The sequence below is a fragment of the Pseudopipra pipra genome, chromosome 5 (genome assembly GCF_036250125.1).
Source record: "Pseudopipra pipra isolate bDixPip1 chromosome 5, bDixPip1.hap1, whole genome shotgun sequence".
Lineage (NCBI taxonomy): Eukaryota > Metazoa > Chordata > Aves > Passeriformes > Pipridae > Pseudopipra > Pseudopipra pipra.
Window position 1 is genome coordinate 18828460 of NC_087553.1, and position 19367 is coordinate 18847826.

At 44.2% G+C, this 19367-nt stretch overlaps 1 protein-coding gene across 4 annotated transcripts in view; it reads right to left on the reverse strand.

Moving 5' to 3' along the window:
- Positions 1–881: 881 nt before the first annotated feature.
- HIPK2 (homeodomain interacting protein kinase 2) overlaps positions 882–19367 on the reverse strand; it is a 140427-nt gene continuing 121941 nt past the window's right edge. For 3 of the 4 annotated variants that reach the window (XM_064654782.1, XM_064654780.1, XM_064654781.1), the window contains 3 exons: positions 15146–15393; positions 13967–14127; positions 882–12209 (listed from right to left, as the gene is read on the reverse strand). In XM_064654782.1, coding sequence (XP_064510852.1) covers positions 11742–12209; positions 13967–14127; positions 15146–15393 — 877 coding nt within the window. In that variant the 3' untranslated portion in view covers positions 882–11741. Of the gene's footprint in view, positions 12210–13966; positions 14128–15084; positions 15394–19367 lie in introns of those variants that run through there. The other variant, XM_064654783.1, reaches the window with a different exon arrangement.

Here is a 19367-nt window from a genome sequence, read left to right on the forward strand (position 1 = left end):
GATAAAACGAGTCTCCTGAAGGTTTATGTCCTGACGCAATCGCATCGCCCGGCAGTGCTGTGCAGGGCCATCCGGCGGTGATCACACGACTGCAGAAGCAATTTGCCAGACAGCAAACTCAAAGCGTGTCCCTGTACTTTAGAGCAGTCCAGTTCAGCTCTGTGAACATCCCTCTGGCCATCCCCAGGAAGGAAGAAGCTGAATTAACAAGATGAATCCCACAGGCTGGAAACCTAGTAGCTTGCATATGAGTCACTATGTTGGGAAAGGTCAACAACAAATCCAGGTCAGTCTTACACTCCCTCCATTAAGAGGAGTTGTTGAGGAGCCACTGGCCTCCTCCGAGGTGATGCTATGGTACAATAGGGGACTCATTGCAGATGCTCCTGAGTGAACCTCACGGTGAGAGTCAGGCACAGCCCAAAAGGCAGGTATGGCAATTGCCAACAGGTGGTGGTTTCAGCATCTTAATGTCTACTTAAGCCTTTCAAAGCTCAGCTGGGACTTAGCAAAGAAAAGAAAGGGAGCAAATGAAATGGGGGCTCAGGCTAAAAGGAAAACCAGACCTACATTTGCAGCCGATATCCACACTCCAATCGGTACCGTGGGACGTAGCACAGAGCTCTTGACAGAGCCGCACACGGCAGCTCTGTGCAGCCTTCTGTGCTTCGGCAAAGCATCTGAACGCAGATGCTCTTCTGCCCCGGGAAAAAAATACATCTCACAAATCTAAACATGTCACCTCAAAGGGAAAACTATTTTATTATTAATGATACTATTAGTGCTGTTTTTCCAATAGACTGAGGAGATTAAATAATAGGATCTAAAAACTAACCAAATGTTCAGATCAAACTAGCGAGAAGACATACAGACACGCAAACTTTGCAGTGACTTAAAACAGTTTAATGTAATTCCAAGACAAAGTGTGATTACATTTCTACACATATACAATATGCATATGTGAGTTGACAAATTCTGATTAATAACTCGTTTCACCTCAGAGACCGAAAAAATGATCAAAAAGAAACCGTGAATAACAAGCTATAACATAGTTCACCACAACGGGACCTCCTTTCTCACCCTACAGTTAGTAATATTACAATTAAAATAACTATATTCTTCTATAATGTATTTTCTGTTAAAATCATCTCATAAATTTACAATGCTATTATTAGTTTCCAAGACTAATATAAATTCACTCCATTTTTCTACAACGAAAATGATTATTAATTAGAAGCACACAACGTCATGATGAAAAACACAAGCATTTTCTTTTTTTTTAGTAGCAAGAACTTGATTGGTTAAGAATTAGTTTTCTTGTAAAACATTCTAAAGCCAAGTAAAATATCCATTCTTATTACATACCTATAATATGAGACTAAGGAATAGGTTACATATAGGTCTACAACACATCAGTTTGTTTTTGTTTTTTCTTTAAAAAGAAGAAAGACGTATTACTAAAAGAAAAAAAAAGAAAAAAGAGGAAGGAAAGAAAAAAAAAGAAAACAGAAAAGGGACAATTCACATAGGTAAAAAGCAGTACACAAGAAAATACTGTTGCACACAATAATTTTCACAAAGATTAACATGGATTAACACTCTTATTACAGAAACCGTACAGTGAAGGAACACAACGGCTCAGGGCTTTCGTGGGGTTACTGGGCTGAGATGATACTGTAGAGAAAGAACCACTTGAGATCCAGAGCTGGGGCAGGGGCATCTTTTCTCTTGTGATTACAATAGCATTTCACAGCTCCGCCCCCCCTTCCCCTTAATAATTTTGGTGCAGTGTATATTAACTTCCACTTTCCATCCAGAGTACACTGGGCTTGTGGGCAGTCGAAAGGCATAAAATATTCCCTCCATTTCACCCCTTCCGTTTTTAAGAGGATTTTACAGCTCATAAAAAAAATGTTTCACCCATTGGTTCGTTTTTAACTACCCAAAATCTAGACTTTTCACCTTCCAAGATGCCCCTCCTTCTTCTCTCTTTCTCGCTTCCTCTCTTTCTCTCTCTCTCTCTCTCTCTCACACACACTCCTTTATTAAAGCTATTAATGACACTTCCTCTCCTTTCAGAAATTGGATTTGGTATGAAATATACAGGCTACATTCTGGTTCTGCCCAAGTAGAATCTGGTACCCAAAACGCCTTGATTGCTTTGTTGGTGAAACATGGGATGTGGAGATCCTTTTTACACCTGAAATGGTTGTGCCCTGGAATATCTGTGGAAGTTTCATTTAAAGAATACAGAGCAAAAAAATATAAAAGAAAATTAAAAAAATCAAACACATAAGGGATAACGGGGGAAAAGTCAGAAGTGTTGTATGTAACCACGTGAGGTGGGAGCGTTCAGAAGCACTTTTTTCCTTGTGAGGGCAGAGGTGCTATATGTAACCATCCAGATCCTACAGGATGTGCGTTGCCAGTGTTGGAAACCCCTTCTTCCCTAACAAGCTGCAAGCCAAAGCATTTATCAAGACTCTCTGGCTCCTTCATTTGAGTGTGCTGGTATTTGTGACTCTGACTCCTTCCCAAAAGAACAGGAGACCAGGCAGGAGCCGGGGGCAGCAAAGCCTGTGGATTGGGTGGTGGTGAACGGTGAGGGAGGGTGAGCTTTTTCCAGCTGGCCCGAGCGCTGCTGACAATCCTGGCTCACCGTATGACACCTTATCGTTTTGGGAATGTGGACAGCGGGGCAGGCATGGCTGCCCCCTGGAACGGTGCTGCCGGAGGAGGAGGCGGGTTGCACTCCCCCGACCCCACCGCTGCTGATTGTACGGGGAGCAGCACAGGTGCCCAAGTGCAAAGCATCGCCGGCTGCTCCTGTTCACTACCTCTGCTCTAAGCTGACTGATATAGCCCCACCAGGCATGGTGGAAACACGTAAGGAGCCCTCCCGTGAGTACCCGAGCTCCACTGCTGGAGCTGAGATGTACATATATATATTTTTAAATGCCAGTTCCTGTACTTTCATGACCTCAAAGTACCATTTTGCCCAGCAGACATTTATACCATGTTTGTTGTTTACCCAAGTGAAAGAACGCAACAGAAAAAACTAGACAGGCTGAGTGAGACCAGGGAGTGGGGAATGTGATATATCAAAATGCAAATTACAGGGTAAGAGCAGCAGAGAAACATCATTATCAGGAACTGGCATGGGCTGAGAAAACAGAGTTGACAAGGAGATGGTCAGTGAACTTTGTATTTTGTTTACTGGTTTAAAACATTTCTGTGGTGGTAAGCATAATTTGTAAGAAAGGGGTGAACAGATGAAAGCCAAATTACAGCATTGCCTCTGAGTGGCTCACACACACACACACAAGCTCACAAACACACCCCCAACCCCATCCCCAAAAATAAAACAGGCATTCACTACCTCAGGTATTAATTGTTTGGCTAATGATTTATCAATAATACAATACAATCCTTCCTTTGAATATCCTTCATTCTCCTGATGTGGGTATCTTCATCCAGATGAGGATCCTACATAGAACAGTGAATTTCGTGTCGTGATCCCTGCTTCAACCCAGGGACGCCTGATAAAGCACATTATTAAAACAAACGAACAAACAAATAGCTTATCTGTTGAACTAAATCTTCAAAGTGGGTGGAGTGTTTTTTTGATCAGACTTTGGAATACAGTGGATTACTTCATCTCTGGACTGACTTTCCAACACTATGTTATATCTCAAAACAGAATATACATATTAAAAACACACTTGTACTTTTCCATTTTTAACGGGTGAAATTAAGAAGAGGCAGCTGTATTGAGTTTTTGAAGGTGACACTTATAAACATAAGATTTCCCTTAAAAAGTACCAGTTTAAATGTAAACTATAAAACACTGTAATAACTATAAAATGTAGGCAGAAAACTGTTAAGTAGCCACAGTCTATTATTCAGTTCACATTGGTTTAAAATGTGACTCATTAATATCTTCTAGAAGGCCAAAGCATTTTACAGTAGCTATAAACATATATACTTACATGTGCATTTTAACATCACAATTGATTAAAATACATAAAAGAGTAATCTATTCCTTGGTTTAATTTTTTTTCTTTTTAAAGATTCACTGTCTTCAGAATTCACTCAAGCAACAATGACCAGGGTGGGCATTTATCGCTATTCCGCCCCTATGGAGTTCAGAGTCTTTGAATCAAAGTTCAAGCTGGCTACATGATTTCAAAAAGGCTAAAACCAGGATGAATGCCCACATTTGAGGTAATTATTGCCATTAGGTCACAGTTTGCGTAATGTAAGTGTATTTAAATCCTTCTTTTAAAAAAACAAAGGTATCCCACAGTACCAGGGGATACCCTTTGAAGCAATCAGAATCCAGAATCCTGATCAGTGGGTTTGCTTCCAAAGGAGCCGGCGGTCCCAGAGCACGAGGCACTCCTGGGACAGTTGCTGACCAGCCTAGAGCTCAGGTGAGCAAGCCTGCAACAAGCCTTTTTTTTCATTTTTTACTTTTTTTTTTTTAAAGAAAAAGAAAACAGAAGGAAAATCAGAGGTGCCATAAAATAGATGGATAACATTTCTGATCAGAATTCCAGACCGAAGCTTTTCTAATCTGTCTTATTCCTTTCCAAACAGTTTGCTAAAAAAAAAAAAATCAAAATACATCGGCTTAAATATTAACTCTATGCCAGCACTGCAAAAACTCCTTGGCTATGTTCTGAAAGTGGGATAAGCTTTGCTTTTGCTGAGCATTGTTGCCCCATTGCTTTCTGTTTCAAGAGGAAACCTTGTTTGAAAGAAAGAAAAAAAAAAAGAAGGAGATGAGGAAGGAAGAAAATGAGGAAGGAAATGAGGGAGGGAGGGAAGAAGAGAAGGAGGGAGGGTGGAAGGAAAGGTGGAAGGAAGGAGAAAGGGAGGGAAGGTTGAAGGAAGGGTGGAAGGAAGGAAGAGAGGAAGAGAGGGAGGGAGGAAGGGAGGGAGGGAAGAGAGGGAGGGAGGAAGGAAGGAAGGGAGGGAGGAAGGGAGGAAGGAAGGAAAAATAATCCCTGGCTGTCAGAAGTACACACAAGTATTTACAAGGTTTGTGTGAATCTGCACACAGTTCCCCTCACAGCGAAAGAGTTAAGAACAGAGATGTCACAATATTTATCAGTGCAGTAAAAAATATCATTTTTGGAAAAAATATACCTTTAGTATTGCCTTTCTTAGATTAACTATGATAAGCAAAAGATTAAAAACAAAAACTTTATCTTCAAACACACATGAATAGTCTGTTATAGCAGCACTGCTAAAATTGGAAGGACAAAGCTAACCCGTAAATGAGAAACAGGAGTTTCAAACCACAAATGCCGAATGCAAAGCCTCCTAGTATGCTTCCTAAGATTTCTGAAGAACCAAGCCAATCTACCATTCAAATTTCACTCTCAACACACACAAATGCTCTAAACCCATGTCTTCCCACTGAAAGCATGTGACACACGCAGAGCTCACCTCAGTTTACCTCCAGACGGGTTCTCACACCTTCACCTGCATCAGCAGCTCCTCACAGAAAACTAACTACTGCCTCGGGGGTCATTCCCAGCGATTACATTTGCCCCAAGGGAACCAGACACCTTCAGCACAGAGCCCTGGGTTGGCAGTGCTCCCCTGCACACTGCCCGGGCTTACTTCCAGGGGCTGCCCCTGCAGTGGGTCTTGCTGCGTGCCCAGGGCGGGTGTGAGCGTGGTGGCGTCACAGCAACACACGCAGGTAGTGGTGTTCCCGGGTGGTGGGAAGGATGGACCATGGGGATGGAGACCAGCCTGGAAAGCCCAGCGCCTCTCATCCAATGCAGTACTCCAGCAACGAGCCTACACACAGCCTTTGACAACAGGACTGCCACCATCTCTTCGAGCACCACTGTGAAACGGTGTCAAAATGGTGTAAAAAAACCTAACTCTACAGCTCAGGGAGAAATTCTCACCATCATCAGAGGCAGCTTTGTTGGAGTACGGCAGTGGGAGAACCCCAGCAGCACAGACTCATCTTCTTCTCCCTAAGTCTGGAGAGGGCAAAATGATTTGTAGGCACGTAAGTGAGCCTTGAGAAGTAGGATGGGGACTCCTGAACTTCAGACACAGGCCCTTCTCACAGGAGCGCTGAGGGAGGTGATGTAGATGAGTGCCCAGGACCACAGATGAACTGCTTTGAGGCTCCCACAGCACATGGGATCACAGCAGGGACAGCTATGTCAACAGAAAGAGGGAAAACATTTCCTTCCCACATTTTTCCCTTCTGCACTGTCTATCCCCTGCACACCTTGCATACAGGTTTCCAGGATTTGGCCCACAAATAGTACTGCAGTTCTCTAATGGGCTGATTGCCAAGCCATGGAAGAACATGAGTGTAAGTCCAGTACCTTTGCCCTGCTGTGCCTGTCCTGACCATAGCATCACTGTTTGGGGTCCAACCCACAGAACAAACCCAGCATCCTAAATCCAGAGAAGGAGACACTACAGAAGCATGCAGAGCATCCAGAAGCTTATCCCCACTACACAGCTCACCATTTCCACACATTGTCACCACTACAACACTTAAATCAATGAGAACAATAACGAGAGAAGAAAAACACTTTTGACATCCCCTACAGTTTAGGATAGCAGCAATATTTAGTGTGAATTTCTCTGCTCATCAAGCTAGTACTCAAAACAATGGCAGAAACTTGAGAGAGAGAGAGAAAAAGAAAAAAAAGGGAACAGAAAATGTAATTCCACGGTGCATCCTCATTGCCTGGTGCTCATGACTCGTGGCTTCATTTAATTTCTGGAGTAGGTGGGGGTCTCTTTCTCTCTTTCTTAAAAAAAAGTATCTTTGGTTAAAGAAAAAAACAGGTTTATTGCCCTTCAGATTTGCTAATGGAATTGCCTTCAAACCAAGCTAAAAAGACACAATTCCTTGAAAGTATAAAAAAAGGAAAAATGTCACAGTCAGAAGTGTCCCTTTCTTGGAATGTTTTACATATTGTGACAAAACTACTAGGGAAAGAGAGAGAGTAAGAGACCTGCCAAGGCCCAATTTGTTGGGTACAAGCAGGTAAAACTCTGCTGAGGAAGATGGAATTGCATTTGCTCTCTCTAATGACTGGATTTGACCCAATCTACAGTGAGAAGTGCTTCCATTTGGGTTTTCCAATCTGCTCATGTTGGCAGTTCTCTCCCCTCCCTCCTGCATTCTGGCTTCACAGCAGGAAATTGAACATCCATCTCCGAGGAGCGGCAACATCTGTGCTTTCTGCACAAGAAGAATGCAAGACAAGATGATGGGGAAAAGGACCACTTTCTCACTGTGCCAGCCATAAGCCACCCATAAAACTTCCAGCATTTAAACATTCGCTTCCCCTCTCAAGTTTCCATGCCATTTACCCTATGCACACAAGGAACACCAACTGAACCAAATCATGCCAATCCTATTTCCTCTCCAAAGGATTCTGCAAACACAACAAGCTGGCTGTTATGTGTGTGGTACTGACAGCATGCAAAGCTTTTGCTTCCTCTGCTGAAATGACCGCTTCCCCTGTGACCAACCACACCTTTATCCATACAATGCCTTTGTACAGGTGTGAGGGAGGAGGTGTTGCTCAGCTCCCTCATACCTGCCAGAAAACAGCTCTCACACAGTGTTTCACCATCAAAGCAATTTGATGGTTCTGCTGTGCATCTCTTGCAATCAGCATCCCATCACTGCTATCATCTGACCACCTACAGCTGGCAGACCAGCAACTCCAGGATGGACAATGTGAAAAGTGGCTCCTCCGATACGCACTGCACTCCTTCTCACAGCCATCCTGTGCTGTTGTAACAGCTCTGCTGCCAAAAGGCCCCCAAAATCAGATCTGAGCCCACATGGGAGAGCAGGTCAGATGGGAACACAGGGAAAATGCAATTAGTACAAGTAAAACATTACTGTGATTTTGCTGGCCCTAGGCTACAGGAGCACATAAACAAGTATTTAACTTGAAGGGTTTAAGTCTGTTCTTTAGTAAAGCACTCAAGCGCATGATTAACTTTCAGTCTCTGCTGAAGTCCTGTAATTTTTTAATGGAATTTAAATTCAGTCACTGCTTCCCCCTATTCTAACAGAGCAGGTAACACAAATGAAACCATAAATATCTAAACTGTAGCAACCAGAACAGCTTAACAAATTTCCACAACAAATAATTATAAAAGAAGGGAAAATCTACATCAGAAACAAACAACAACAAAAAAATCAAACCAAACATCCTGACCCTGTGGACATCTAACCTTCAGTGAGAGTGGAAGATTAGAGGAGGAACACTGCCCTGTCTGCAGCCATGCTTTACCCAGCTGATGCCATCCATCTGCACCAGTGTGCTTTATCCAGTGATGGGACTGAGCCGCACGCGCGGCTGCCGTGGCTCCTTCAATACTCCTGTTTCTGGAGAGCCACCTGTCTGCTTCCTCCTTTAGGAAAACCAAACCCTTAACATGTAGCGTGGCCTTGGACTCATCCACAGGGCCCAATGATCCTGGCCTGGAGCACAAACAAGTCTTAATCTTATACAAATGTCCTATCAAACTGAGTGATGGTGAGCTGGATCCTGAGGCACCAAGGTCCTTACCTGCCTCTGATCCAGCTCTCCTGACAGATCATTACGTTAGCTGCTGTTGGGTTTTGGCCTCTGAATGAATGTTTTCTGGACTTATTCTTAAATGCAGATGTGACTGAGAGGATAACTCCTGTTCCTCAAGGCTGTAACCACTCTCACGGAGTGGCCCCACACCCCCCCGGTTAGTGGCAGAGTTTTCATCCTCGGAATAATTTCATTCCTCCTTTCTCCTGCAGTTCTCACAATCACAGCAACCCTTCCAATGCCACTGATGAAGAGAAATAAAATTAAGAACAGTAACAACAATACTAAGAGAAAAAAAACCCTACAAAGTTTAAGGAATGCGTGTGCAATTAAAACCCAGAGTAAAATACAATAATAATAAAATAATAATCATAATTGTAACAACCATACAATAAAATAACATTATCTTTCCTTTTCATGACATAAGCAGCATGACGCTCTCACTCCCGAACTGGTGGGAGAGGAGAGGAATGCAAGAGAGAGAGAGCAGGGCTTTATTTTCCTGTCTCAGGTGAAAGGGGACATGTTGTCTTTCCAAAGAAAGGGGGGGTAAGGTGCATAGGCTGCTGGGAGATTGCATCCTCATCTACAGTATATTGAGCTGGAATGAAGGATAGGCAGGAAAAGAAAACTGTGCAAGGGTAGCCCAGGAACCAGAGCTGGCAACCAGGGAGGTTATTTGGTGGTTTGCCAGAAGACAACAGCCTTGTTGAACAGCCTATGCATAGTGGGATCCCTTCTTCTTCCAGGCCAGCCAAGCAGTTACCACAAGCCAATATATTGTGCTTGTCTTTCTGTCAGCTTTTCCAACTTGAGAGAGCCTTCTTCATCACTTCCACTCAGGGAAACTATCCCTTACCACCCTGCCAATGAACCTGCTATTTTCCAGCATCTTGCAAAATACCTGACTACTTCATGCTCTAGTTACAGGGAAATGTAGAGTGGAACCAAATAGCCACAAAGACTTCAGCTTTCATGGAAATGTTTTACTAAATTCCTTTCTCTCCTTCCTCCTCAGGACATGCACATGCCTGGGTACTCTTGAGACATTTCCAAGTACTGATGCACCAGTGAAACTGCCGCTACCAGGAAAACTCCCCTCTGAACCAAACCAACTACAGGAAAGGCTCTCTTTAAAAACTGTTGGAAAACAAGACAACCGTGTAGCATTCCTTCATGTGGAGGACTGCAGCACCACTGTGCTCTCCAGTTCCAGGGTCACTCTGCTGCTGCAGGCAGTTTTTTGAGGTGTAGGTGAGAAGAGAGGAGGGGAGGCACACAGTGTCACAGCTCTGTTAGAGTGGGTAAGGCTCGATGTATTAAAACACTCTTTTCACTTAAGAAACCTGAGATTGACTCTCTCAACTGGATTTTCTCATGCTTGCTTTGGGACTCCAGCCCTTTCCTGACCCCTTCTCATCAACAGTGAGAGATGTTGGCAACCACTAGTGTTTCCCCCTTTCAAGGGCTAAATGTTTGTTCCCATTTCAGACACACAACCAGGACAACCCAATGATGAGGGTGGACGCTGTCCTCCCACTCCATCAAGAACATCGTCAAACAGCAGAATGAGAATTCAGTTTCCGGGGAGGAAACCTGCTATTTCAACAGGACAAAAACAGACCAGTCCAGAAACAAATCCCCAGACCCCCTGGAAGTCACCCTGGGTCTCACAACTGACCTGGTCACTTCCAGCCCATCCAGTGCTTGACAAAACACTCAGTTATACACACTTCTGACCCCAATGAGCCTCCCCAACACCTCGCCAAGTGAGCTAAGATTGACGACGTGAAAAAAACCCCAACACCACCAGCAGAAGGAGAAAATCAGCAATAACAACCCCCCCAAAACAACCAACAAAAAAACAAAAAAAAAAAAAAAAAAAAAAGAAAAGAGAAAAAAAGAGAAGAAAAAGAGCTGAGAGTAAATTCCGACTAGCCTCAGTCAGTTTCTAGGAGTACCAGTGGAAGTAAACCCTTAAACCGCGTCTGTAGTTCGGTAAGGCACTACGAGGGAATGATGTAAAACTAAGACTGTGACAGTTGTAATGGCTGTGCCGAGGAACACACCACAGAGAGAAGGCAGCATCTGCACGCACACGCACACACACGCACGCACACGCACATACCTGGACAATCACATTTGTTACATGCCTATGTTATATCACTTTTCTTTGTGCAATCACATTGAGGAATAGTCTATTGGTATCGTTGAAGTTCAACACAAAAGAGTAAAAAGGGGTATGACCTGTATAGTGCTACATTCTACCGGGGCTGGGGGCAGAGGGCTGGGGGCAGCTAAAATGTCTCCTCCTATACTAAAACGGCTAGGGATTAAAAAGGAACATTTCCGAAAAAAAACCTAAAATAAAACGCAACTGAAATCCAACATACATTATTAGAGATCTTGTTTAGGAACAGTATTTCTCAGGGATTTATCCAGTGTGTTCAAGAAAAGGGAGAAATACCCCCATTGCTTCTGCTCTCAACCAATGCTGCATGGCTGGATTTGCCCAGGTGCGTTTAAATGTAGCAGTGTTAGGTCCAAATTTAGAGCACTGGGACAACATTTTATCCTCCTACCTCAGCCTCTCTTACCCACTTTCTTTTTCCATTAAAAATCCACCAAAACTTGTGTATACTTTGGGATACAAAAACCACTGCAAAGGTGGGGTATAAACCCTTTGAAAAGCTGGATAAATCCCTAATCCATATACCTATAGGATTAAAAACCTAATGGATTTCATTGTAGGTGTTTTGGACAACAAATTTCTAAATGTAGCTCACTATTGGATGAAAATAACCTTTAAAAGTCTGTTGGTGAAGTTCTTCAAAAGACAAGACCCGCTGGAGGGTCCTTCTGCTTCTCTCTTTCTCTCTAGTTTGGTGCAGAATGGTTGGTTTTTTGTGGTTTATTTTTTTTTCTGTTCTTTTTTTTTCCATTTTCTTTTTTTTTTTTTTAAATAAAAATTGTAGAATTGGTTCTCCCCCTTCTTTCCTCTTTTTCTTTTCTTCCTTAAAGTCTCCTTCGTTCAAGTTTCACACGAGCCTCCCATTGCATTGTTAAGTTTCTCATGTTCTTCAATACAAAAGCGGCTGCCTCACTCCCCCCGGGATGGGTGCGTCTCTCGCTCTTTTATTCCAGTGTTTAGATGTAAGGGTACTGGTTCACCTTGGTAGGGCTCAGTGGGTATCCAGTGTAGACTGTGGAGGCTGGAGAAGCACTGATATAGGTCTGGTGGGCAAACTGAGCCTGGTACTGGCTCGGGTGGATGGTGGGTGAGGGCAGGACGCGCGGGCCCATGCTGACAGGGACCTGGTGGACGATGCTGGCGGGGTAGGTGGTGTGCTGCACCGCGTGCCGTGCAGACCCTTGGGAGGCCACCAGGTGCGCGACGGTGCCCGTGGAGCCCAGGGCGGCGGGGGCGGTGTATGTGTACAGGTGGGGCTGGGTGGGCAGGTGAGCAGCGGCCGCCGCGGCCAAGTGGGGATGAACTGTACCATGGCTGGGACTATTGTGCGGGAAAGAGTACGGGGCCTGAGCTATCGTTGGAGTGATGTAGGCTTGCTGTCTCCGGTGACTCCCTGTGCGGTCGGTCGTGATGTGCTGCTGGGCCTGGATAAAGACAGCAACAGTGATAAGCAGTTACAACACAAGAGATGGCTCTTCACCTCCTCAATAGTGCCTGGGAACCTCCCTGCAATGCCAGGACAGCCTCAGGGAAGTCTCTTGTGCTCCTCCTGACACCCGCAGCACCACCAGTCTTCCCTTGGAAACAGGTGACAGCAATGAGTCCCTCGCAAGCCTAGGTTTCAGACATCATCCCTGTAGTTTCTTACATTGACTGAAATTCCCCCCAAGAGGTCAACAAGTCCCTCAGTTTGAGCCACAAGCTGCTGGCACAGCTACCACAAAGACAAAGCCTTGGATGCTCAGCTCCCAAGAACATCTTCCACAAGTCCAGTTGTTCACACAAAACATGGTTTTTGTTAGTGAACTCTCTGCTGACAAAATGTACTGTGCAGATAGCTCAGGGGAATGAAATTGCCTAACTATGCCTGGAACAGGCAGTTTATTTTTGCTCAGTTTGGGTGTTTGCAGTTAATAATTTCCTTGGTTAGTAAAAATAACCATGTTATTTTTTAGAGATACAACCCTTGGTTTGATCAGATCCTGCAGGTGTCTGGTGCCCTCGTGTAATCTGCTATAGTCACTTGAGCACAGGCAACTTCTTGCAGTGGGACAGGAGCAATGCACTTTTTTTCCAGGGATTTTCTAAGTTGTTTTCTTGCACTGCACAATAATGTAAGGAGTTTTCCCTGTCATTTGTAGTCAGAGCATTAAATTACCCATAAAGTAGGAATTAGAAGACAAGAAGGAAAATGCCCCATGCTATCTCCGTCTATTCTTCCAAACCTTCTCACCCACTTTGTAAGCACGCCCTGCGCAGTCATTGTGGTCTGAAATGCAGCAGCCACACTCCTCCCCAGCTCTTGCAAACAGCATCTTGCCCAGTTCCTCCATTTTCATGCACTTTTATTTAAAATTTGTTCACATTTTTAAATTTCATCTGCATTTTGAGGGGGAGGGGACATTCTTCTCCATCAAATTACTTTTCTTTTTAAAAAACAGCTCTGTTCATTCACCTGTCCTCTGAGCTCTCCAAACTTTCTCCTCTTGAAACACTGGTAACTGTGCTGTAACTTCTCTACTCTTGTTACCTCACCCCAGGGAAGAAAGAGGCCCCTGGTGCAGGATGTGAAAAGGCGATTATTTACTGAAGCTCCCGTCTAATCACAGACTGTGAAACATTTTGAGAACTGCATGCTTCCAAGAAATGGGATTTGCCCAGATCTCAGCTCACGTTTATCACAGGATGGATCAAACTCCTAGGTCACGTATATGCACAATGAGGTCATATGCTCATGAGGTCATGTGTATGCACAGAGGCTTTGCTTTGACTTCTCTTCCAATCCCACAGCTGGGCTTATGCACTTCACTTGCAAGATACCCTCCCCATGGTTACCTATAGCTAAGGAGAACTCAGTCCTTCCTATGTGCTCCTGCTCAACTCTGTTGGGGCCAAGCCGCTGCACTTTCCTCTCACGTTATTCCCACTCACACTGTTATTCTCACTCACATCTGACTTCAGAACATGTGGTAAGAGTACCACCAGCCCACTCAAGGGTGTGATCTGCACTACCTCTGCTGCCTGAGCGGGAGGATCAAGCTCTGCAGTCAAGTAAAAACCAGCTGATCAAACTCAACATGGGGCTCAACTATCACTAGACTGGAACGGGACAGCCCGTGCTGCAGGAGCAGTAGGGAACAGCTGGATGATGCACCACCAAAATCAGTCTTGGTTGACTTACCTGACTTAGATTAAGAGGCTGCTGCTGCTGGAAATGTGCTCCTGGTCGCTGCTGCCTATAGGCAACGGCTCCAGACGAGCTCCCTGAAGAGTGACCGCTGGTGGAGGTCACGGTGCTGGAGGACTTGGACTTGTAGGAGGATGAGTGGTGACTGGTGGTGACTGTGCCAGGAAAGGAAACACATTTGTAGCTTACATCACATTCTTTAATTGCTCACCCTACCTTTTCCTCACTGAGTCTCCTCCAGAGTGGCTTTTGGGAGGAGACATACAACAGAAGCAGGGTAAGAAAACTGTTTCTCTTAATTAACAGAATACCTCAGCAGTGCTTCGTATACACGACCAGCCTGTTATCCTAGAGGCAGACAAGCAAACCTGATAACTGGACCCAAAGCAGGCCTGAAGAAGGCTTTATAGACCCTTCAGAAGTGCAAGAAACTGTTCTGCCAGCAGAACTGTACAACGCAGGTACAAATCCCAAGGAGAGGAAGGAAAGTATGGTGTGCACAGCATAAAAAATCCCTGTCTTGCCTAACATCAAGGTGAGTGGGAAGGGAGGGAGAAGGTGCTAGTGGGGGGGCTCACCCTTTGAACCTTTGTGTTCAGCAGCAGTGCATCAAAAGCGAAGACTGCCAAGTAGCTCAAAGCCAGTTGCTTCATGCCAGACTTCCACCATAAACCTCTTTTCAACACATCCTACTATCTAGCATTGCAGAGGTTCTGGATGAGCAAACCTCATCAGTCCATAATGAAGATCCTGGGGAAATGTTCTTCCCAGAAACGTCAACAAGTTTGGATGAAAATTCACATGTGTTTTCAATCTCTTACCCATTTTAAAATACAACTATGGAAAGGCAAGGCAGCAAAGGTTCACACTTGCATTTGTGAGCCTTTAACGTCAAATGTTGAGCTACAGGCTGCATTCTGTTCTTGGGTTTGTACAGAACTAACTGGGTCCGACACTTGCCCCTGTGACTCCTGAGTGAACCAGGGCACATAAATAACGCAATACGGCTCCCAAGAACAGATGTGTCACTTGAGAGAAGGGCAGGAGCACGTGGGTTTTTTTGGAAAACAAAACAAACAAACAAACAAACAAAATGAAACTGAACAATGAGATTCTTCCAAGATAAATCATTTATTTCTTACTAATTTTCTTGACGGAAGAGGTGCAATTTACCTGGTGCCAGGCTATCGCACTCTACCAACACCTCACTGGCCTGGGTTTTCAGTGGTGGCACGATGATCGTTCGGGGGTTCCCACTGCAGTGAGTCTCTGGAACCCCTTTGGTGTCGTAGCTGTTCCCGTTATTCTGCCCTGCACGATGTTGCACGGCGTAAGGGCTGTTGTTGCTGGAGGAATCAGAGTAGGGGGAGTCATGCACGGTGACACAGCTGATGACATTCTTCCTTTGCTTGGACAAGGTGCTGAAACACAAGCAGACAAGTGGAAAGAGTGATCAGGCAATGATCAACTCGAAATCTCTAGAAGACTCTGCCTGTGGCAGACTAGCTCCATAAAGGCAAAGCACATCCTTCAGTCCTCTGCCAGAGAGAGGCTGCTTAAGCCAAATCCCAGGTTTCAAAACTCACTCGTTACTATTCCAGGAAAGCCCTCACGGAGGTCAAGGAGTGAGTAAGACATTGTGGATAGATCTTATATTCACACTGCTTAGAATAGCACTGAACCAGACTGCCAGATTTATTTTCAGACTGCTTTTTATGTATGTGTGCAGTAGAAGCCCAGCACTTATACTATGCTTTGTTGCGAGTCTCACCACCCACACAAAAACGTGGCGGTTTCTCCCAGCCTTCCAGCAATGATTTAATAATAGATGCTATGACTTTTCATGCTTAAATTCCATGAATCTACAAAATACACTCCATTCTATTTACTAATATGGTGCAGTGGGCATATATACTCAATAAGCATCTGAAAATGAGGAATGAAAAACAAAGAAATGAGCAAAGTATGTAACGCTTTTGATTTTCTTTTTCTCTGAATAGGCACTGGGTCTCCCGGCTCTAGTGTGGAATATCAAGGTCCTGCTGCAACTAATCTATCTATGACATCAAAAAAGTGATTAAAAAAGAACATCAACACTTCCCAGATTAGTGCTAGAAGTTCATTAGACTAGACTGCATGAGTACGATTGGGATTTGCTCTGCTATTGTGTCTAATTATTCCTGATGGTTTCTCCTTCCTGTTATGAGCTTGTTTAGGGAGAAAAAGAGAGAGAGAAAGAGGAGGGAGGAAGGGGGATGGTGAAGATTTGCTTAAATGGCTCACATCCTTGACAGTGCACAGACCTTGACTACAGAAAATAGCTGTTATGTTTCACTGATTGCATTATGTTGTTATGGCAACTGAAGTTTTTAAAATGATGAAAAGAAATGGATAGCACATAAAAAGCTAAGTAATTAGGCTTAATGGTGGAAACAGCCCCAACAGGAACAGAAATGACATGGAGAAAAAGGAATCTTAACTTCTTGAGTGTGCACTATAAACAGAGAGAGATCTCTTTCCCATAGAGTGTTCTCTCTGGTCTCCCACTCTGCCTAGTCCGGTCCAGTGAAGAGCTGTTAAATCCAGTCTGAGTCTGTGATGGAGCTGTTTGTTGCCTACTCTCAGCATCGCTTCTTACCCAAGGAAAGGTGGGTGGAGCAGACACTGAGAACAGTTTCCTTCCAAGGACATTGTTTGCCATATTTATTTTTCACAGTGCTAAAGGAGCACTGGTGGATTCCCTTCCACTTGTCCATTCCAAAGTCTCTCTGTCAGCACTCACAAACTGCAACTGACCACCTCGCTCCCAAGACTTGTGATTGAAAACCTATTACCTTTTCCTTTAAAGAATGCCTTGGGGTGATGCATTCACAAACAAGTTACCATCACACAGACTTTCCCTGGGCTATCATCACAGGATCCTGGTGTGTCCCAGGAAGGACACACAACCATGTCCGTTCTACTCACAGTGAAAAACATGTCTCAAGAGGCCCCTGCTACTGTCACTTGAAACAGGGCAGATGATAGAGAAGGAGATGGAGGTATTGCACAACAATCTGGAATTGGAAAGTGATTCTTCCAGGGGCAGGGATGTATCAACAGGAAAGATGTACAACACCAAACCCTCATATTCTGCCTTTTCACAAGGAGCTGGAGAGCTCTGGATTAGAAATGGAAAGAGCAATAGCATATCTTAGATGGACGACGACCGTATGTGAAGAAAGATGTAGCAGTTTGGATATGCTGCTACGAAAGAAGAATATTAAGCCAATAAAAATGACTAATATTGCATCAATATTCCCCTCTCCATCAGTAGAAATGCCTGTAATCACACATTTATGAGTATCCATGCTGCTTGCCCTTTGCAGCTACCCTTGGCTGCCAGTTGGGAAGAGAGATATATTCTTTATCTCTGACAGTTATTACATTTTATAAAGAAAAATCAAGTCACTAAAGAGTTTTCTGACAACTGATAAGGTCTAACTGTTCTTTTACAGTCCCTTCTTTACATAAGTGGCTGAGCTGCTGAACTGGAAATACCTGCTCTCAGATGACACTTGACATGGGAAGGTTGAGCTGTAGAACTGGAAAGGTAATTTTCTGTGTAATCTGTGCTATTTATTGTTTTAGAATGGATATATTTTTCACCAATTTGATTGAGGGCTTGTCAAAGTAGGGACCATGAGAATTTTTCTCCTTCAGAGTGTCAAAGCTCCTTGGTTACAATAAGAAATTCAAGTATAACTGTTTGCTTAAACAAATAAGTGACCTCAAATTCAAACCTTTCCAGAGAAAGGGACTGTAGCAGGGTATTAAACTAATTTCATGGATTGGAACCTGAAAAGGACCAGAACTATGGTCCTGCCAGGCCTTACGCAAGTGCTCAGCAGAGCTAACACGTCTCATCTCCCAAAGTCAACTGGGCTATTCCAGTAACAGGGCTAAAGCCCATGGGTAAATATTTGCAGGATTAGGGCCCGAGAGATCAGCCTCTTGATTCATCAGGCTGCATCATTTCAAGGACACAAGGAGTCCCATTGAAAGCAGCTGGATTTCTGTATTTAGGAAAGGTAGCACAACTGCAGTTAATGTTACAGCAGGCAGAGAAGTCACTTGGGACTAATCACACACACCCAGAGCTCAGCACCTGCTGTACCATAGCCTGCCCCAGAGATTAAAGGTGGGAATTTCAAGAACATCAAAGGCTCAGCTCATGCTGAAAATCAGTTGATTCACAGGCCTAAAGATATATGCTAATCCAAAATGGAGGTTTTTGAAAATTCAACCCAGCAGAGTTAGCATTCCCCCTACTCAAAGCCTTCTTGCTTGTCAGCAGCTGTTCTCCTTCCAGCTCCCTCTAAGGACCCAGCTACTCTCCCCACCTCACAGTAACCTAGGAGTTATCTGTGTGAGCTTCAGACTGATGTATTGCCTTCCCTGCTCACAAACTATGAGGACTGAGAGCTTTTACCTGTTGACGCAGCACTTGCCTACTCAGCAAGCTTACTGTATTCCTATAACTCAGCCCCAGCTTTTGGGGATGTTTGTGCTTACACAGAAAAATACTATTAAAAGTCTTGCCCCCTTCCTATTAAGCTCAGTCCAGGCCTGGTAATTGCTTTCCCTCCTGCAAGCACAGTCGTGGCAGCATATGTGATTTAGTAGTTTTGGGAGTCAGTATGTGTTCCTGGTCAGCTTGTGTGCCTGGCTGCATATGTGGGTAGCTGTATTTTAATTCTCCAGAAGAGGGAGGGGAGAAGGTTACTGAAGTGGCAGTGAATGAATGAAAAGCACTAATCCAGAAAGGCATTTCAACCCTTACTGCATGGGGCTGTGCCCTCCCTTTTGAAACAGCAGGTGATAAAACATGCATTGCTTTGCACATTTATTTATTAGTTTATGAGTAGTATCCTATTCCCACCTTGTCCTGAAGAGCTTGTTCTCAAACTTGGACACAAAAGAAAAATTCATATCTGTCCAACATGCAGACACAGAGCATGACCATGCCTTTGAACAAGTAGAAGCAGGGTTTGGAGACAGCTCTCTAACATAACATCACCCTCCTGAGTGCACAGCAGAGATGGACATGGGTCCCTATTGTCTCCAGCCAGGAAAAGTCTGATAGAGGAAACAAAAGACAGTTTGTGCACAGGCACCAGGCAAGAAGCTAAGGTGGGCATCTGATAATGGAAAGGGGATGAAGGCAGATGTTGAGAACAAAAAATGAGAGGAAATAAAAAAAAGGAAGATGCTGAATTAGGTGTTAATGCTGAAACCACCTCAATAGCCAAGGACAAGGACAGGGACAACAACTCTTATAACAATGCAACTTGAGATGATTTCTACTTGCTGAAGGCCCAGCCCAAAAGCTGGATGTGACAGCATTGCATGAATG